This window comes from Corylus avellana, chromosome ca11 (assembly GCF_901000735.1).
Source record: "Corylus avellana chromosome ca11, CavTom2PMs-1.0".
NCBI lineage: Eukaryota > Viridiplantae > Streptophyta > Magnoliopsida > Fagales > Betulaceae > Corylus > Corylus avellana.
In genome coordinates, this window is record NC_081551.1 from 12,921,731 (window position 1) to 12,944,136 (window position 22,406).

The following is a 22,406-nucleotide window of genomic DNA, read 5'->3' on the forward strand; positions in this document are numbered from 1 at the left end:
TTTTCCTAAACAACGAATTAGATATTGGTGTCTACTCTAATTTTTTTTCTTTCTTAAAGGATTTAGCATGGGTGTCTACTAAGTTGTTCTTTAAGAAAGCATAAATCTATAGAAATCGACAAACACATGAGGCCTAAGGCATGTATGTCTACTCCCGGTTCCTCATGTTGATTAACCCAAGAACTCGGGGTGAGATTCTTTTGTTACTCTATTAAACCCAGGACTCGATCATCCAAATTGATTTAATTAACTAATCCATACCACATGCATATAATAAACAATCACACACATATGTGGAATTCAATAAAACAGGAATTAATCAAGTTAAACAACACAATATGATTATCACAAAGGCGCCAATATTGAAATATTAAATAAATATAATTAGAGTTTCAATCTAGCCCTACTAAAGTATTAGTTACACATAATAAAACTAAAAAGAAAAGAAAAAGAAAGAACCGAAAACCGTTCCTAAAAGTAGCCTCCAATTTCTCTCCCCAAGATTGTATCTAAAGAGCGCCTATTGTATTGTGAGGCTTAGAGGTATATTTATAGGGCTTAGGAGAGTCTTATAAGCCCTAGTAATCCTAGGAAATTTGGAGGTTTATCTGCTAGTCCAATTAGGATAAAAATAACTTAAGTCCAAATCGGAATAGGATTCGTCAAGCTTTATGTTCTTATTTTGCGGGACGATTTTGGTATAGCGCAAGTCCGAATTAGGAAAATGATATTTCACAATGATTTGTATAATTTTAAGTTAGCTTTCCAATTCCACTTGAATCACCTGAATCGGATATTTAAGCTAAAAGTTATGGTCAAAATACCGAGACATGTGCAGAATCCAAATTTGAATCCAATCCGATTTTGACTCCAATTTGAGAAATTCCGATTTAATCATTTCCTTTATTTGATTAAACTTAACCACATCATATAGGTCATCTATTATGATTGGTTAAGCTTAAAAATATCTTATAGGTCTTTCCAATTGCCCTTTAAGCTTAGAACTTTTTCGGAAACGCTTTCTTTTCTTCCATGACTTATAAAACAAAGAAAATGCAAAAAGGAAATAAAATTGCACAAACTAACAAAACTAAGGAATTAAAAAAATATAAATTAAGGGAGTAAAATACATATATTTTAGCACTTATCAGATACTCGGCTTCAGACACTAATTTTGTGAAACTTGTGAGTATAGTCATCCATTGTAGTGTTGTTTTGCTTATGGGCTAACAATTCCTCGAACAAGGTCTCTTCGTAATCTATGGGCAGGTACTTCTCTTGTAGCCTTAGCTTCATCTCCTCCCATTTCGAGATAGGGCGTTAACGTGATCTGTGGAGTTGTTCTTCCACACTGCTCCACCACATTCGTGGTTGGCCTTTAAGTTTCATCTTTACGAACCTGATTTGTGTGTCGGGTGGTAAACGACACCATTCAAAATAGTCCTCCATTGACGTAATCCAATCTTGGAAGGCATGAGGGTCCAGTTTACCGTGAAAGTCTGGTACCTCAACTCATACCCTCTTGGTAATATCTTCCATGCAGTAGCCATGAGGCTCTCCGTGTTCCATAGTTGGTTGCCATGGGGTCCTGTGATTTAGGTCCTGGCAGCGGTAGTCACGAGTCTCCACGTGCTCCATAGTAGGTTGCCAAGGAGTTCTCTGGTTAAAATTGGGTTGAAACATTTGATGGGTCTGGTGAGTCCGGTACCCATGATGGGGTGTAACATCTGGCCTCTTCAATGTGTGAGAATCATGTGTTTCTTCATTGAAATCAATTTCTTGCTCCAATTTGGTCTCAATTCGCTCGCCTTTCCCCTTGTTGACCGAGCTTTCTGCCTTGTCAATTACTTGATCCCATACAACATCGACCCTCTTGGATAGAGAACTTAGCTGGATGAACATGGACCCTAGTTTCTGAACCACGTCGAGTAACAAATCATCACGTTGTTGTTGACTGAGTTGATTGTCACCATCAGTACGTCCGCTTCCAGTATTCATTGTGAATGGCCTTTTTTTTTTCAATTCACGACAAACTCCTTTTTCTTTTCTTTTGAGGGCTGGGACCCTCTTTCTTTAGAAAGCTTCACGCACAGGAGAAACAAAAGGTGCGGCGGTGAGGCTCAGATCGGACGGTGGGTTGACGCCAAAGAAGGTCAGAAGGGTGGCGCGGTGTTATCTGGACAGTGGGCTGATGTCGGAGAAGACCAGACGAGCACAGCACTATTTGGTCGGTATGTTGTCTGCGAGGCTCAAACGGAGCTCATGGGTGGTCATTGTGGTGTCGTCCGACGGTGGGCTGACGCTAGATGTCGACAGTAGAATCAAAGAATATTGGCTCTTCTTCTTGATATTGCATCAGGTTGTACGAACTGGAAGGAGGTGCCGGTGCTTGTGAGATTAGCTGATAAGCTTGACACATGGCTAGTTAAGCTCGAATGCAATTAAGCTCGGCCTCATTCTAGAAGATGGAATGCTTGAGGCGACGTAGAATCGCCCAACACCTTCTAATGGGGTCATGGGCACGCATGTGTGCTTTGAAAATGATGCATTTCATGGCTTCAAATCTAATAAACTAATCTACTAAATAGCAAAGATGAAGCAAACAAACAATCTCATTGAGCAATGAGATAACTACTAGTACTTGACGAAGTGGGAGGATGTTGGTGTAGTCAATAGTCCATTTGCCATTAGACAAAATATTGTTAACAATTGTAACTAAGAACTCACAGGTCGTCCACATTATATACTAAATTTGAATATCAAAAAGAATTATGTCTTGGTAGTCTACATGGAGAGGAAGCGTTCCTGTACTTGGGGAGCCAATCCAGTATGCCTTTCTGATGGGATAAATTAGCAAGGTTATCAAGCTGATAAGAAAAGGATTAAGGTAATAAAGGAAGAGGAAAGTCATTAAAATCATAAGCAACACATCTATTCCATTGAATAATTAACTGCGACTTTACCTTTTAACAAACTATCCAAACTCTAAGTTGTAGATGACTTCATAAGATGATCAAGCAAACAATTTGCCCCAAAAACTGAAATGACTTTGTGGCTTCTTTTAGGCATTTGTTTTTCTCATCACGTATCCAGTGCTGCATCAAAGCATTTCAAACATCCAACTGATAAGTAATCTTCCAGCAAAAGCCAACGCAAACCAATTAGACATTAACCTCTCCAAGCATGTTGAGCTTCTCACGGACATCTTTCATCAACTCTGGCACATCCCCCTCCCATCTGTAAAACTCCAGTCCCCTTCCTTCTAAGAGCTTCTCAGAAGCCTAAATACAACAAATCAACAGGAGAACAAAAAAAAAAAAATTAATTAATTCACATGCTATGGAAACATAGCCATTTCAAAATATTTAACTTTGCCTCACAAAGCCAAATAGGAATTTTTCAAAAAGATATAGGTCCATGGTAAAGATTCAACAGATTCATTCTTTAATCTGTGCCACCATTTGTTCGATATGATATAGTTTTCCAACTTTCTTTGGCCTTATGCTGAAAAGAAGGCAACTTCCTTATAACCAATTCCCATTTTCAATAACACAAATTATCAGCACAATTCTCAAATGGAATTTCCTGAACTTGACATTCAGATTGTAGTTGTAAGCATCGCACAGAGAAAGAAATAGATGCTACTTTCATCACAATTCATTGAATTAATAAATAGTAAGATATGATTTTATAAAATACACAGTATAAAGTATACTCAGCAAAGCGATTATAAAGTTCCAATAAGGTGAGATAAAGAAATTGCACAAGTATGTATCCAACATGACATCCAAACTGTCAAACCATGGGGGGAAGAACACAAATTCAAACACACCTATCTTGCTATCACTTGACCTCCTGCTACATGTTCAAAATATATATTGTAGAAATGGTTCTGAAATTAGAAAACCTTGTTGGCTAAGCCACTCTAGATCTCTCCCAAGACCTTCTGATAGTTCCAATCCGGTTTTTCTGAAATAGGCATCTGGACCAAAATCATAAATCAACATTATCTCATTATAGATAAAATTTTAAATCATTACTTATCCCAAAAAAATAATAATAATTAATTTAATTTAATTTGAGAATAATAGTTAGGATGAAACTAGCTCTACTCACAGGCAACATGGTTGGATTAGTCGACAATGCGCTCCACAATGTTGAAGGCGAGCTTGCTATCAACTAAGTACTTGAGGAACCCGTCCATGATGGGCCACCACGTCACTCCACCAACATCATCGTTACCCTCCTCTTCCTTAACGTCTTCACTGGATGAGTCTTGGTTGTTAGCATTTTGGAGTCTCATGGCGACGAATCTCATCTCCTCTGTGATGCCAACTGCCTCCTGTACCTCTTCCTCCTCCTTATGACTGGTGTAGCATTCTCTGGAGCCAGTGAAGAAGGAGACGATGTGGACGCCGTGGCGGAGTCAGAGCAACATTGGATTAGGGTTCTTCCATTCCGAATCTCCTTCCTCTTACATTGATTCATCATGTTCGCTGGAATGCTTAACGACAGTGGAATTGGAACTAAAAGCCGTGCAAGAAGATGATGATGAGGTTGTAGCAGGGTTGTTGTCCCCATCAACGACATTGTTTTAGGGGAGAGAGAGCTCTCAGCTTTGAATTTTCTTCTCAGATTTCTCTTTATTTATCCCCTAGATTGTAGATTTCTTGTGAATTTATCTATTTGTAGGTACGGTACCTACTTAGAAAGTTTAATTGAAAAATGGCGAACATGGACATAATTTATTAGTCCGATTCCAATAAGCCATGATTCACCGAATTGCTTGCTAACCCCAGTATGAGTGAGTATATAACCAAATTGCTTTTGTTTTGTGCCTGATTCCAAATATTTTACTTATTTATCAATTATAAAAGTTACTCATTTATTCTTTATTATTCTTTCCTCTCATTTCCCGGTAGCAATGCTCAATGTTTTGTGTGTAGGCTTCTTCGGTCTCCATTTTTTGGGGGTTGCTTTAGATCTAGTTTGTAAATCTAGATCTAGATCCAGATCTAGTCTCTTCAACCTTATATCTGATCGTTTTCTTCGCCCAAAGCGTGTCTTCCGAAAGGATGTTTACGATGTCGTGCTCCTCCGCTGCTACTTATGGGGTTTTTTGTTTTTTATTTTGTTGTCTTGGCCTTCGGGTTGAAAATTGAGTTGTTGTCCTGGCCGAGTAGATCGATGTGGGGGTTTAATTCTTACAACCGGATTTTTAGTTATCTAGTTTTTTATTTTTGTTTTTGTATTTAGACTACCCATGTCCTAAATTTAGTCTGCACGAAGCAGATTTATTCCTTAAATGTAATTGTATATGGGTTAGCATAAGCTTAAAGTCATTTTTAGAACTTTATAACCATCATAACTTTTTGCTATAATTTTCAGAGCTTTATGCTCGTGAAATTTTATCGATAGAAGTTTCATATTTTTCAAAAAAATAAAAAATGTATATATATATATAACTTTTAGTATTATTTTGTTGAGTTTTTATAATGGAGAATATTATAACCTTTATCGACTATCATAATATTTCAATTATGTTTATGCAAATGCCAATGAAAGAAACTGCTCTAATATATATATAAAACTGTTATAAAAATTGTATACAACTAATAAAACCTGACAGCTAAAATTAATAATTAAAAATTTTTTGTTTACAAGTAGATTAATTTTTATTATCACATCAAGTTGTATGATAATTAACAGTTTACTAAATAACCTTACTTTTTTTAACTAATCATTTGATAGCGGCTTTCGTTAAACATTTAGTATATAGGTAGTAGGTCATTTCTAAACACTACGGAGTTATTATTTGTCGCATCCTCAAACCCTGGAAATCAATTTAAATTATGAAAAACGGAGATTAGATTGGTCAGTTCCTACAATTTATGCAAGCAATCTGGCCCTCCCGTAGGTGCCCAAATATAACAAAACCGGTGGGGGGCTGGGGACTGGGGAATAACAGTACATGAAAAATGGACGAATTTTTTTAAGCTTATCCCCGCGAAAATTCAGATGAATACCATATCATATGCAGCACCTGATATTAATAAAATATTAGCCTATGAATGCCTTAAAACCAATCTGTCACAATCTTTATTGCCATGTTCTACCTCCAAATATTTGAAAAAAGAATATTTAAATGAAAAAGAAAAAGTAAATAGCAAAAATGTAGATACTATTTTAGCTAGTAAAATTATTACTTTTACTATTTCATTTAAATATTCGTTTTGACACACTGTTCATATCCCTCGACTCAAAATTAGGTCATCGTCATCATCACCATTATCATTCCTGCTTTGCTTAGCATATTCCTCAAGTGATGCAGCGGGAAATAACTCCCCAACCTTGTCTTCTTTGTCGGTTGGTGTTTTCTCCGAACTTTTAGATTTACCTTTGTTCATCTGGTGCAACATAAAAGGAAAATAATACCACACGTTACAGAAGAAAACGGGCAAAAAAGAACAATGAAGCACAAAAAGCACCATTATTGGATTAGTTTCCCCTGTCAAGGATCTAAATCCATAAAATGTTCACCAACTGTGCACATCAAAGCATGCTCAACTTGGTAAGAACTAGAAATACCCATTAATAGAACAATAACCGGGAAAGATTACAGAACCTGAGATACCAGTAGAAACTGAATAAAATGCACAGTAAAGAGATGTATGTTATATAAGGGCAAACGCCTTATCAACTTGGGATTCACAATGCAATTCAAAACTTGGTGGTAGTTGAGCTTATAACAGTTAATGTTATTGTCTTATTGATTCCAAATTCATATGATGTGATGTCCATCTCCTAGAAGTGAATCTTGGCATACCACGGAAGAGGACGGTTTAACACCAAAACGGTTGAAAATTCCAAAATTAATTTCTCGACGGGTTACAAGCAAGACAAGCATATAATTATCATAACAACAGCAAAGAAAATTTTGAATCTAGAAGTTTCATACAGAAAGAGACATTATTCAATTTAAGCTTTGAGCATGGCGGCAATTACAATCTCTTGGAAAACACTACAGCATATGATCTAAATTAGGAGTTACAACATTGTTAATTATTTCTCAATGAAAGGTTGGTGATATAAGGACTTCTTGAATAAGTAAAAGGTAGATTCTTCATAAATATGGTATAAAGTATCTGTTCTTACCCTATATATCCGACAAGAAATTAATAACAAACAACTGATGGGAAAATAAAATCTTTATACTAATAACAATACGAAAATGGATGAAAAGCATTGCTTTAAAGAACTTACTGCACGTAGCAGAGACCTTCGGTCCCTTTCTCGAGCATTCTTAACTGCCTAGAACAAAATCACACAAACCCATCAATTAGCTTCCAAAATGCAAAAATCCAAGCCTTCTTTTCAGAACCGCATACAAATTGTAACATAGCGAAAAAGAAACTAACCTCCTCAAGCAACTTTTGCTCAGCCTCTACTTCCGAAGAATCTCTACAATAAAAAACCAAAAGCACTCAAAAAAAATAATAATAAATAAATAAATAAATTCATACATAACTCAAAGAAATAACTTGTCAAACAAAAACCTTCCGACTATACGATCCACACGGGAACAACACTTGGCGCATACACCCTGCTCCTTAGCACAACCTATGTCCAAATCAACCCAATGCCAAAATCAACCAAAACCCAACAGCCAAAAAAGGAAAAAGGAACACAATTTGTTTGTTTCACAGAAAATACTTTCTCAAATATGCCTTTCGACCCAAAATTCTTTGTTGTTTCGTGGGAAAACGGTTTCAATGACACCAAACAGAACCACAAGGAATTCAAATAGCGAAACCAAGTACCGGTACAGAGATTATGGTACGCCTGACGAACGACGCGTTTCGAACATCGCTGACTGTAATTCAATCCAACAACAAAATCAACAAGTGGCCATTGAAATTGAATTGGTCCTTAAAAAAATTGAGAACTAGAAAACAACAAAAATTAAAAAAGAGAAAAAAAAATACCATTTGGCTGGCTCAGTAAGGCGCTTGTACTTTCCGTAACGGCGTTTCCAGTCGATCTGTTCTTTACAACGGGGGCACACCCCCGTAATCTCGGAGTACGGCCTGAGCTTTCCCCCAACTTCCTGTTACAACTATTTATTTTCAGCTACTGATTTTGAAAAGCACTTTTTGAACAAGTAAAATCCGTTTATTCTTTCTAGAGAAAGGTGAGTGTTTTGTAATACCGTTTCGTTGATCTTGACGCCGGCGTTTGGTTTCCAAGCAAAACTGTTTTGGTGCTTGGGTGGGCCTTGCCTGTTGCTCATCTTTGCTTTGTTGCGGCCACTTTTTGTTATTGTAGTACTCACCTCTACAATTGTGGGTTGCTGAGGTTTGTTCTGGGTTTTAAGTTGGAAGATGACCTAAACGACATGTGACATAGTGTAAATAAAACAACAAATCGTTTTGGATGCTTTAAACTCGATCTATATGCGTTTGAACTCAAAGTCACCTAGAAAGGGGTTGTGAGAAATTTCAATTGTTATATTGCTCTTTTTTATTGCAATTTTAGCAAACTAGATTGATAATGAAAATAAAGAGATTCATCTTTTATTTCAACTTAATTTTTCATTTTGTGATTTTTTTTTTAGAAACAATTTCATCATTAGAAATTATAACTATTCTACAATGCTGGTAGGTTAGTCCTAACTAACATTTGGAGCTGTCATTACTTAAAAAAAAAGGGGGTTCAAAACTTGTCGTCATTATTATTGTTTATGAACTTGAAATCTGGTAAATATATTTACCAGGGTTCAAAACTTGTTATTATTGTTTCTTTGTTTGGACTTTGACAAATGTTTGACATATACCAAATTTAAAGAAAAGTCTTTTTTTTGGCATTTCGGATCACTTCCTTTAATACAAGTATTTTGGTGAAGGTGAAGTTCGTAAAGACTCATCGGATGTGATGAAAGGTAACAAGATTGATGAATTTTACTTTCTAAAGGGCAATACGGTGACAAAATTAGTTGCTATATATTTATCAGATGATCCAAATTCGAGCACGGTGACTTCACTTCCCACATATTTGACACGGTAGTGGAGGCCCCTTAATCCCTACAACTAAAACATTGAATAACTTAACATATTCTAATAGCGCGAAACGTTAGCCAATAAAATTGTAACACGCGTCCTATTTAAGTGCCACAATAACAAAAATCTATTAAATTAGTGGATGAAATTTGACTGTCGTAACTAAATTGTTTTTTTGGCATACCCCATAGGAATTATGAGTTCATTTTGATACCACAACGAGTTAATAGTAAATCAGGTAAACTATAAGGACTGATTTTGTATTTTCGCCATTTATAATGCTGTGGATATAGATTAGCTACATGATTTGTATTTTCTCCATTTATTATAGTAATTTAATAATAATTTTAAAAGTCACATTAATTTTAAGAAGATTTGAAGAGGGTGAGAAGATAATGTCATCAAATGTTTTGAATTTGAATTATGCGTTTGGTCTGATAATTCAAACTTTTGAACTTGAATATTTGAAGCAAGAACATTATCTTTAACAATATCACCACTAATAACAATTATAAAACATACAACTTATTAATTTATTTATTTTTGCTAGCAATTACAACATTCTTTCATCCCCCTTTTGTAACCATGCGTTAAGAGAACACACAATCCTAGGGAACAAACAATCAGAATCCTTATTAGCAAAATTTTCTATCATGCTCAGACGGATACTTTTTGCACTCAACACGCCTTCACTACTAACCGTAAACATGTCGTCACAGTCACCTTTTGCCAACTCTTGAAAGAGGGGTCCCTTCATTTCCCCACAATGACTGATATCGTTGGCACTCTCCTGCATTTGTAATGCCAACTCAAGGCGCCACACTACCTCGTTCATGGATGGCCACTTGGTTCAATCATCGAGCAAACAATCCACCACAATCGCACCAAATTTCTCCAGACACTCCAGTGTGATCTCACTTTTCAAAAACGGATCGACAATCTAATCAAGCATTTTGTTGTGATAGCACTTTGAGGCCCATTGCGCTAGGCTCACTTGGTCCTTCTCAGCCATACAAAGCAACGGTGGTCTTGCACACAATACTTCACACAGCACTACACCGAAAGAGTATAGTGCTTACGTGGGTCTTGCACTCACTATGTTAGTATTTTTGTTGGCTAAATTCAGTGCCCAAAAGTGGAAGTACTATTCACCAGCACTATTCACGATACTGTTCACCCGTCCGGACGGATGAGCAAGTTTTCGATGAAATTTTCTAAGTCCAAGAATCTTCTATAGTAATTCCCGAGAGATCCGTACGCAAGCCGTGCACTGGCCGTCCGGACGGCAATGTTCATCAGTCAGGACGAACTTGGTCAAAATGGTCGTTGCCGACTTAAATGCTCCAGAAAACACGGGAACATTTCGCCATAAAGTCATGTCGTCCAAAAGGGAAAAGTCTTCGTCTGGACGGACCATTGGCCAAAAGTCAGCACCGCGCATTAAATTCATGCAGGAATCCCGGGATGCTGTCCGCATGTCGCCCACGAGGTGAGTTCGTTTGGACGGCCAATCAAAAAACTCACCTAATTCATTTGAAGGGCTTTCTCATTTGTGGCTATAAATAGAGCACTCATGCTGCTCGATTTTGATCAAGGAAAACAGAGAGAAGAAGCTCAAATAGAGTGAAAACATTCTAAGTGTTTAGAGTGTTTATTTCCTTGTGGGCTAAGAGAGATTTTATGTTTATGTGCTTTGAAGCCATACTCTCGGAGTGTTTGAATTTGTTGATAAATTGTATTGTGTAATCAACTATGATGAAGAAGTCTATCGAAAAGGTCCAGTAAAGGAGTATCACGGTGAAGATTAGTGAGCAAGGAAGACGAGCTGGAGGCTTGTTGATTCTTACAGAGCCAAGGACTTGCAAAGGATTGTAAGTCTCTCCGTGTCTATAATCTCTTGATTGATTTTTTTATAGTGATATCCTAGGTTTGGCTGCCCCGGAGAGATTTTACTTTTAGAACGGTTTCTAAAAGGTTTCCTCTTCGTCACCAAAATATTTGTGTTCATTACTTTACTGCTTTACATATTTTGGTGATTGATTGTTTATTGCTTCATACTTTTAATTCCGCATATATTGTGATAAACACCTATTCAGCCCCCCTCTAGGTGTGTTTGGAGTCTGTTTAATTACTATCACACTAGTTGGTCCAATATTGGATACTCCAAAATCAAAAACCTTGGCCACCCATTTCTCATCCAAAACAATACTTCTTGTCATCACATCACAGTGAATGATCATGTGCTTCGCATCAATGTAGAGGTATTACAACCCATGGGACACTGATGCAGATCTCAAGCCGTTGCTTCCACGATAGAGGAGGATTTTTGGTGTCATATAGATGATCACGTAGGTTTCAACGGGACACATAATAGTATACAAGTATCATCTCACTGTCATCATTGCAATAGCCACTCAAAGACACGAGATGGTAGTGTCGTAGCTGGGAGAGCATCGCAATCTCGGTGTGGAACTCGTGAGCCCCTTGTTGTGACCTAGATTTCAGTCGTTTGATTGTAACTGGGTGGTCCCGTCATGAAAGTACCCTTTATAAACATTGCCAAACCCTCCGACCCCTATGATTAGAACCTTATTGAAATCATTTGTGGCCGATTTGATTTCAATAAACGAAAACTTACGAAATAATTCGGAAGGTAGAGATGAGCCCTGCATCTTAGTTGACTTGGCTCTTTTACTCGGCCGGAAAGCCACTAAACCAGTAATAGAGAGTAGAACAACGACAAAAATTGCACCACCAATTATTGCAATTGTTGTTTTCTGATTATTTTTTGACTTCGTTGGTGGTTGGCCTAGGGTTTCAATTAAAGATGTAACCCCCTCCACTTCCGAGTTGAGCCCAGCAAAGACTACCGTCCGATCCGTTCAACTTAAATACTTCCACACCGTTCAAGATGGCACTGGCGTATACGAGACATGGTGATATATCCTAGTTAGGGTTAGCGCGAGCAACAAATCTTGTTTGGTCTTGATTATCATAGGGTCTAAGCCTAAGGTTAAAATAATAAGATGAATAGCAGGTACATATGATCCTATATATGGTCCTCAACTAAAAAATAATTTATACTGATCGTCCTAAATAAGTGCAGTACTGTAGAATGCGAATACGTAGGATTATATCAGCAAACACTTACAAAAGTTCTCTAAGGCAACTTTTGGCGGACGAAGGCTCCTACGAAAGTGGCTTTCTTTGCTTGGACCGCGTCGCTCGGAAAGATTCTTACCTTGGATAATATCAGAAAAAGAAGTATTGTTGTGGTTAATAGGTGTTGTATGTGCGAGTCGGATGGGGAGTCTGTTGATCACCTTCTTCTTCACTGTAGAGTTGTTCGTGCCTTATGGTATGCAGTCTTTAGTCGGTTCGGGTTGTGTTGGGTTCTACCATGCAGTGTTAAGAACTTGTTTGCCTGCTGGTGGACGGGAGGAGGCTCTCGGACTGCAGTAGTGTGGAAGATAGTCCCCTTATGTCTTATGTGGTGCCTATGGAGGGAAAGAAATGCTGGATTTTTTGAGGATTCCGCAAGGTCCCTTGAGGAACTCACACATTTTTTCTTTTTACTCTTTTCACTTGGACAGTCACATGGCTTGCTCCATTAGTGATTAGCTTTTTTGATTTTCTTACTCTTTTCTCTTCTCATACTTAGGCGTTCTCTTGTATACTCCATGTATACTAGGGTTGCGCCCCTTTGCGCATTTGATATATACAACATTAATTATCAAAAAAAAAAAAGTTCTCTAAGGCAACTTTTATAACTCTTGAAAAACGAGATTTGGCAAGAAGGGAGAGAAATAAAACATGACATTTTGAGAAGTCATCCTTGGAAGTTGGGCATCTTGAGGAGTTGGGCTTGAAAATTACAAAAGAATATAAAGGGATACAATAAACTTAGACAAATCTTAGCCATTCAATAATACTAATTAACTTGATTTGCATAACCAGTCAAATATAATTGCATATCACAAACATTAAGTTAAACATAATCAAGTTATAAGATGCAAAAACACTTTATCAAACAACAATCAATCTTCTGAAGAAAAAAAGCCAATGAATGCACCCCATGCACCCAGCCTATACATCATACCTAAAGGTCCTAAACAACCAAAACTTGACACAAACAGAGAAGAAAAACAAGGACCCAACAGCAATACAAATTTCAAGAATAATTACAGCAATTAGCAAATGCTTATCCAAAAGAAGAAAATTTATTTGCAGGAAAAATCAAGGTAGCGTAAGAAACTAAAAATCTATCATTTTCATTCCCCAGTATTCCTAAATCCTAATAATATAAACAAACTCGAAAATAAATGCAAAATCAAAGAATCAAATGTTCAAAATCAAAGAATCAAAATTTAAACCCTCAATTAGTTCAAAAAATAAAAATCAAAGAAAATGAAGAAACTCGAAAAATCTATACCTGAAAAGACGGGAGACAACGGGAGACGAGAGAGAGATACGATGGCTTGCCGCTTGCAACGAGAAAGCGAGGGAGACGACGGTGAAGTTAAGCCACCGGACAAGAAGGGCGACGAGAGAGAGACACAACGGCTTGCCGCTTGCAACGAGAAAGCGTGAGAGAGATTCCACAGAAGGACGCGGGAGGCGAGAGAGAGAGAGAGAGAGGCACCCGGAGAGAGACGGCCGCGCGGTGTGAGAGAGAGAGGCAGGATGCAGGGCCGCAGGAGAGTGGAGAGTAGAGAGGGCAGCAGGCGTGAGGAGTTAGGGCTGAGGATTCAAAGGAAAGTTAAGTTTATATCTATGATTAAAACGACGCCGTTTTGAGTTTCAATTATTTTTTTTTTTTAATGTCAAAACGACGCCGTTTTACTATGCAGGAACACTCTACGGAAATATATCCCGTTGCATGTGTTCATTCTACGGAAATAAATTGAAACTTTAACTTGTGCTCCCTAAAGAAAGAAAAGAGGCCCAGTATTTTATCTTTTATCGTAAAAGAAAAGGGGAAAAGTAAATTGTTGGGGGAAATTATCCTTTCTTTCATGGACTAACACACGATGATTATTTTCTCTCAGTAACTATCAACTTTAAATTACGATTTCATTAAACTACCATTTCGTTACAAAAACCTCAATTTCATTAGTTAAAGCCATTAAGTCAGACGGTCAATCGTACTGTTCACGATACTGTTCATTGTTGACCGTCAAACTTAACAACTTTGACTGATGAAATGGGGGTTTTGATAATGAAATGGTAGTTTGATGGGATCGTGATGTAAAGTTGGTAGTTAATAGGGGTATATGGTAATCGAATGGTAATTCATGAAAGGAAAGGATAATTTCCCCTAAATTGTTTGATGGCAATGAGAATCATCACTTTCTCTACCCTTGAGCATGTTAAAGATCACCTCTAATATAACATGAAAAGGTAAAATAAAACTACTTAGACTCTAATGTACTGAACTTTTAATGGCCCTTTTAATTAGTGGCTGACTAGACAAATATCTTTTGTAATATGAGTTGATAAACAAATAAAAAATTATGAATTTACTTATTTATTCAAGTTAAATATTTTATTTGAAAAATACTGGATAGCCTGGAGAGTTTAATGTTGAAATTTAATACCCCAATTTTTATATTATGTTAAAAAATGATCACTTGACACACTTATTTTATAACATAAAATGAATTAGTGAACTAATACTTTTTTATAAAGTGTTAGAATAATGGAGATATATAGAAGAGCGGAAGCACACAATGGACTACATTGTATTAATATTAATTAATATGAAGGACTACAGAAATATCTATTTATAGAGATGTTATGAGCAATAAGCAAGTAACCTAATAGACTAAGGAAAAGTAAACCTAGTAGACCTAGAATACACAAGGAAATAAATAACCTTAACATAATATTCAGTATTCTTAACATCTCCCTTCAAACTCAAGGTGTAAGCTTGAGTTTGGGTAAAAGAAAGCGAAAGAAAGAGTTTAAGTCGCCGAAAAAGCTGCTTATGCCAAAGAGTTGCCGAAGTAACGCCATAAAAGTTGCTAGAGACCGGTGGATTCTACTTGAATTGAGCTATGCATTTAAGCTGGAGCTTGGTTCACTTGGTGGTAATTTGACTTGAAAACCATATACTAGTAATGAAATAGTTGGACTCGTCTGATCGAGCGGAGAAAAAGCTATCACGCCTGGTCGGTTGAGCTAAGTAGGGAGAAAAAATGCCGGTTGAAGAAGCTAATTATGCCTGAAACTCTTGAACCGTTGAAAGGTCTGACCCAAAAAATTCTCACTAGTAATGGATCAATGGCCTAGGACAGGCTACTATGACAGGTGATGGCGGCATTTGACAAGGCATAAGTGGGCCGGTTGAAAGGGGCTTTTTTGGCCCGAAAACCCATGGACCTGAGGAAAGATTGGTTTGACCCGAGAGTGCCTACAGCAAGAAAAATGAACCGGATTGAATTGCGCCAAAGAAAAAGGCTGTGAAATCGAATTGAACAATATATGAACCAACTTGAGCAGCATAAAACAAATGTCTACATTTGGAAAAGAATCTTGTTTTCTGCCATATAGAGATGCCAAAAGCAAAAAATTGACCACAAATTTGAAATCAGGACGAAAAATTGAGTAGGAAACACCTGTTCAACTTTTTTTTTTTTTTTTCAATGATCAAAGTCAACGGTCAACTCTAGAGAAGTCAAAGTCAAAAGTCAACACAGGACAAGTCAATTCTAGCAAGGTGCTGACGTGGCAGAGCCGATGACTTGGTCGATGTACTGACATGGCAATTAAGCTAACGTGGTCAATATGCTGACGTGGCAGTGAAGCTGACATGGCCGACCTGATGATGTGTCGCTAGATGACACGACCTAGGGCTGACATGGTAGGCTGAAGACCCAGGCACGTGTGGTGCACGCATGGAAGCGCCGGCTACGCCGAAGTGCATGAAACCCACGCACAGGAGCTTCCATCGGCGCGTCCAGTGTCTAATGGCGGCGTTCTTGGCGGATATCTGACCGGTGGGGCTAGATCTATAAGCCGAAACTGCAACCTTCATGATCAAGCCGACATGGCAGTGCATGGAAGAGCTGCAGCGGCGCGTGGGCAAATCAACAGCAGCTTCGAGCGGTGCGTGGGGGCGCGTGGTTGTTCCAATGAAGCTGTGCCTGATGGCTCTAGACTCATCTAAGTTGGATCTATTGACTGGCGCTACCGCGGATGTGATCGAAGCTTTGTGGAGGCGCGTAAAAGAACGAGCAGGTTCTTAGACGAGTCTTGCTGGCGTGTGAACTGCTCTTGGGACGTGCGTGAGGGCTTGTTTATTGACAGACATAACCTTCTGGTGGCGCGTGTGAGCGCGCGGAAGCCTGGACACTTCAGATCTCTTTGGATCTATACTTGGCAGCGTCTGAACTGTCGTCGGCGACAGAAGCATGTGGCTCCTGCAAGGGCAGCGGCGGCGCAGACAAAAACTAGCGAAGGCACATGGTGGCGCGTCGGAGGGCCGATGGCAGTTCCGGATCTATAGGCTAGCACGATTTTGAGACTATCGGCAACAGAAATTTTGGCGGCGCTTGATGTAGGGCAATGAGACTGAAATTCATCAAAGGGAAACACTATAAAAGAAGATTATTGAAGGCCACAAAAAAGTGGCTTTGATACCATATTAGAATAATGAAGAGACATAGAAGGGCAGAAGAATAATAGGGAGAGCGAAAGCACACTTAGAAGATTATTGAAGGCCACAAAAAAGTGGCTTTGATACCATATTAGAATAATGAAGAGACATAGTACGGTAGAAGAATAATAGGGAGAGCGAAAGCACACAATGGACTACATTGTATTGATATTAATTAATATGAAGGACTACAGAGACCTCTATTTATAGAAAGGCTATGAGTGATAAGCAAGTAACTTAATAGACTAAGAAAATGTAAACTTAGTAGACTTAGAATACATAAGAAAATAAATAACCATAACATAATATTTTTAACATAAAGAAGGTGCTCAGCCACACGCATGAGTCTCTAGCATCTGGGATAAAGATAATGCTAGACATCCCAATAGATTCTTCCCAAAATGCTTCCCAAATGATGTGGCAAGCATTTTTTTTCTTAAAAAATTTTCATTCTCTCTCCTTTGTCTCCCACTCCCATACAAAATAGTACTTGCCACATCATTTGGGAAGAATCCTTGGAACACCTAGCAGCCCTTGATAAAGATACAAATTAGGAAAATGTATAATGAGATCGTTTTCTTTTAAAAGTCCTTGTTGGAATTCAAATTCCTTTTAAAAGGTATATAAAGACAGTTTCAAGATGTAATAAGCCAGTCATAGTACGGCAACTGGCTTGTAATTCAGTCGCCAATCACGCATTTACTTCCAGTATTCTTATTTTAGCGCCGAGTACCCAGTAATTCGTACTTGGGAGATTATACCCTTGCATTGCCCTCCAATAAAGATGGTGCCCTTATGCCCATTTTGCATCATTGAATTTTCTTTTCGAAATATTCGTTTTCATGGCTTTAAGAACAAGGTCACATGCGTCATGCGCTTAAAAATTTGACCACATCACATATGGTGCCATGGAATAATAGCATATGGGGATTGGCAGCTATTTGGTTGATTGAATTACAAATAATCTAGCCATCAAACAAAAGAAGCCCTAACTAGTGTTTAGACAATTCGATTAAATTCAATTAGTGTTTGGATAACCCAAATTGAGGAACTCGCTTATTTAGATAAATACATCTGGTTGAAACTCTCTCTAATTAGCCGTGTATATATATATATATATATATATATATATGTTGACGGTTGAGTATCTTATATATCATACAACCATCTCATAGTTCATCTTTGTAAGAAAAGTTGGCGTAAAATGTAGTATTTTGGAAGAATCATTCGTTGCATTTGGTCGTGAACTTGAAGGGCAAAGTGGATATAAATAGCAAAACAAGAGGTGATAAGGCTTTGTTTGGTAAACTCCTTGTTCTTAGATATTGTAGCTGAGTGGATTGATGTAGAAAAAAGTAAGAATGCTTGGTATAAAAAAAGTAAAAAAGTGAAATGAAAAAGTGAAAAAGTTTTGATTTATAATGATTTTTTATTTAAATAGTAGTAAAAGCAAATTATGTTATATATAAAATAAACGATATGATATAAAAAGTGAAAATGTTTTGTTCATTTAAAAAAAAAAAATGAAGTGAATAGTATTGAGAGGAGGGAAATGGGTTTACCAAACATAGCCTTATTTACTCCCATTGTATAGGCTTAAGCACAATTTTCTAAGCGTATTTTTCATGTTCCAACATATATATAAGATCTCTCTCCCTAGGGCCTAGGGACAGCAAGCATTCTCTAACTTTTTGGCCATCAGTACGTCTCCTTTTTGTAATTCTCCACTTTGTTCTTCTTTGCAAATATCCAACCGTTTCTATATGCTAGCACTATACTTGGATTTTTATTTTTTATTCTTTTTAAGCAAATCGTATGTCTTCGATTTCTTAATACTGCTATTAATTTTATCATATCATCGCTTATTGCAAATACTCCCTCAAAACCTTAGAACTCTCCTCCATCTTTATTTTTTAGGGAATGGAGATTTATTATGCGAATTCTCTGAATCTATTTTCGCGCAGATTAGTGTAGAGAGTGATGTTCAAAGGCGTGTCTTTGCTTTCCAAGCTGCGCTCTCGCATTGTAAGTTTCACTTTTTTCTTTGCCATGTGCAATGCGGGAAAAATAACGACTAGTATCATGTGAGTTTGTACTCACCCGGATCATATAGCTCTTCCAAAAGTCCCTTCGATGGTTCCAACTCTCCAAATCAATGAAAAGCCTAGTATTACTTCCTAACTCTCCAAATCTGTGAAAAGCCTAGTATAGGTTTTTGTTGTTACAAATATCTACATAAATTAATAGGCAAATAATTGTATGTTTTACTCGCAAGTGCATAAGATCAAACGATAGTATAGTGCAACAAGTACGAGATCGATCTCACGAGGATTGGTAAATTATGCTTAGAAGTAAATTCCTATTTAATTAAACATATAAAATTCAATTGTCACGATTGAATTTAATATAAAGAATTAAAATAAAAGATAAACTAAAACTAAAAGGGATTATGGTTTTGATATCCACACTAATCAGACTAATTAAGATAACAATATGCCAATGCGCCAATTATACCTGTATATCTAATGTTTGTCAATCTAAGGGCATGGGTGTCTACTCCTTAAGCTATTAATTTCCCTAAGCAACGAATTAGGCATAGGTGTCTACTCTAATTCTTTTCTTTCTTAAAGGATTTAGCATGGGTGTCTACTAAGTTGTTCTTTAAGAAAGCATAAAACTGTGAAAATCGACAAACACACGAGGCCTAGAGCATGGGTGTCTACTCCCGGTTTCCCATGTTGATTAACCTAAGAATCCGGCGTGGATATCTTTTGTTACTCTTGTTAAACCCAAGACTCGGTCATCCAAATTGATTTAACTAACTAGTCCATACCACATGCATATGTTGATCAGGCACACACATATGAGGAATACAAGATAACAGGTATTAATCAAGTTAAATACACCAAAATATAATTGTAACAAAAGCGCTAATATTGCAATCATAAATAGACATGATTAGGGCTTCAATCTAGCTCTAATTAAAAATATAAACTACATAATGTAAATAAAAGGTGGAAGAGAAGAAAAGCACAAACTCCTCTTGATTTAGCCTTCAGTTCATTTCCAGAGCTTGTGCCTCTTTTCTCCCCCTGATCCTAGAGGCTAAGAGGTCTATTTATAGGCTTTAGAAGTCCTTGTTATACTAGTTAACCTAGAAAATTCGTAGGGTTTTAGTCATATTACAAGTGGGACTTGAAAAACCCTAATATGGAAGGAAAGAGAGTCTGGCCGCAGCTTCTAGAATTCTCCAGTGCACGGGTGCAATCGATCGCAACCCGTGTGCGCTCGATTGCACTTGGCTGCTTTGCAGCTTGTCCTCTTTGGTAGTGCGCTCGATCGCAGGGAACTTGCGATCGATCGCACTCCAACGTTTCCCAATTTCTCTCTTTGAGCCCAAATCTTCCAAATTTACTTCATTTTCTTCCAAAAGCCTACAAAAGCGTGGAAAACACAAAAATAAACTAAAATAACACAAATTAATAATATTAAGGAATTAACACACATAAGTTTAAGTGCTAAAATATGGATATTTTGGCACTTAACAGTTTTCCAAAAGTCTCCATCTCCTTCTGCAAGCTCTGCCAGAATCTCGAAGCAAATCGAGAGTCTCTATCCGAAATGATTGCTGATAGTACTCCATGTATTCGGACTATATACTAAACAAATAGCCTTGGCAGCTTATCTAACTGGTCCTTAACCTTCATAGGGATGAAATGAGCACTCTTCGTGAGACGATCGACTACTGCCCAAATTGAGTCTTCTCCAGTAGTTGCCTTAGGTAGCCCCAAAATGAAATCCATAGCTATCTTGTCCCACTTCCACTTAGGTACAAGCAATGGCTTGAACGTCCCTTCTGGTCGTTGATGCTCTACCTTCACTTGTTGGCAGGTTGGGCATTGCTCCACATACTTTGCAATGTCCCGCTTCATTGGGGTGGATAACTCCCCACAACCATCCTCTTAGATGGTCTGGCTCCTCCAGACGATGAACCAAATCCATGAGTCATGATGTGGTCTTTTTGTGTGCAAAAATATATCAATAATAAAATTACCACTTGTAATAAGACGAATCTTTGTGGGATAGGATTATATAGAATGTGTCAAACCTCAAGGACTGTGTGAGTGTTGTTATCAAGTTTTTTAAGATTAAATATAACTCAATTTAAAAGATAATTGATTTGATTTTTTTGATTATAACTAAATGCATAAAAGTAAAGATAGTAGCGATGAGAGAGAGAGAATATGTGGTTGATTTCACCACTAACCGCATAACAATGGTCAATCATAAATTAATAAGGAAAGTTCATACTATACATGATATAGGGCTCGTCTCACTCAAGTAGTCAAGAAAATACCATCATTAAGAAATAAGTATAATCTATCTTTGGTTGGCATTGATCGTTCACCTAACCACTAAGATGCGGTACGATCCGTCTTCCCTAAGTATGGATTATCTAATTCCTTAATAGGCTACATACAATCGAGGGATAAGCATAACTCATCTTCGGTTGGTACGAACTGTCTACCTAAATTACATTAAACTAGGGTGTAGTACAATTTGTCTTTCTTAGGCCTATCAAATCCTATTAATCATGTATCAGTTAAAACCGTTGTATAATAATCATTCATATAATAACAAAAAATATGAAGGATTGAGTTCAATTAATATAAAAGACTTTCTAAGACAAGGGAATAATTTCATAATGATTGAATATAAATATTAAAATCAATTCTCATAGTTACACAACTATCATCCATATATAAAAACCCAAATTAAAATACAATCAAACCATTGTTACTTGGAAAGGGCTGCATCAATGCCCTCTTATAGAATTAGCTACTCATCTTGTTGCTGGGATGACCTCCTGCCATGTTCCTATTCTCTTCAACTCTCTAAGCCTTCAAGAAGATATTTTCTATCTAAAACTAAGCACACCTCTTTTCAAGGCTTAGAGGCCTATTTATAGGATGTAAAACAAACCATAGAAATCTTGAAAATCCCAGAAAAATCGTAAGTCAGTCCCTAGTCCAAGTGAGAGACTGAAATCCTTGTCCAAGGTGGAATTGGGCTTCTGTCGCATTCTAGAAGGTCAAGTGCGCTCGAGCCCATGGGGAATGTGCTTGAGCCTAGGCTAGCATGCGCTCGAGCCTAGTTGCTGGGGTGCTCGAGCATAGGTGCACTCAAGCTCTTCTGTTGTGGGCTTGATCCCAGTGCTACCAGTAGCTTCTCAAAGTGTGTTTTAAGCCCAAAATCAATGATATTTCTTGTATCTTTATTAAACACCTGAAAATACTAAAACAACACAAAATAAAACAAATAACAATGCTAAGGAATTAACAAATGTGAGTTAAGGGGCTTGAATGTGCGACATTCAGTGCTGACCACACCCCCAATCTTAAATATTGCTAGTCCCTTAGCAATACAAAACAAAAATATCAATTGGAAAAAATAAGATAAATCATTCTTTCGTGGGATGTATGATTGCATTTAGCGTATACAGTAAGCCTTTTAAACCCCTAAACATCCATAGAAGAAGAGTGAAGTCTCATGAGGGTTTAACAGGAATGATACCTACGAACATTGTCATTATTATGTTATCCACAATAATGAAGTATCACAAAATAATAATTTTCATTCATTAGCAAGCTTAAAGAAATAAATTCCATCTTCAAAATTCTAGGAAATTCAAA

General features: G+C 37.3%; 1 protein-coding gene and 1 pseudogene across 1 annotated transcript; both read right to left on the minus strand.

The window, feature by feature from the left end:
• Window positions 1-2,600: 2,600 nt before the first annotated feature.
• LOC132166575 (probable inactive heme oxygenase 2, chloroplastic) lies at window positions 2,601-4,691 on the minus strand (annotated as a pseudogene).
• A 1,381-nt stretch (window positions 4,692-6,072) lies between these two features.
• On the minus strand, window positions 6,073-13,782 carry LOC132166150 (uncharacterized). The gene is made up of 8 exons (XM_059576923.1): window positions 13,489-13,782; window positions 8,210-8,386; window positions 7,986-8,107; window positions 7,821-7,873; window positions 7,557-7,620; window positions 7,419-7,461; window positions 7,264-7,311; window positions 6,073-6,407 (listed from the first exon to the last, which is right to left on the minus strand). The coding sequence occupies exons 2-8, from the start codon at window positions 8,288-8,290 to the stop codon at window positions 6,246-6,248; spliced, it is 573 nt and encodes a 190-aa protein (XP_059432906.1). The 5' UTR covers window positions 8,291-8,386; window positions 13,489-13,782; the 3' UTR covers window positions 6,073-6,245.
• Window positions 13,783-22,406: the final 8,624 nt, after the last annotated feature.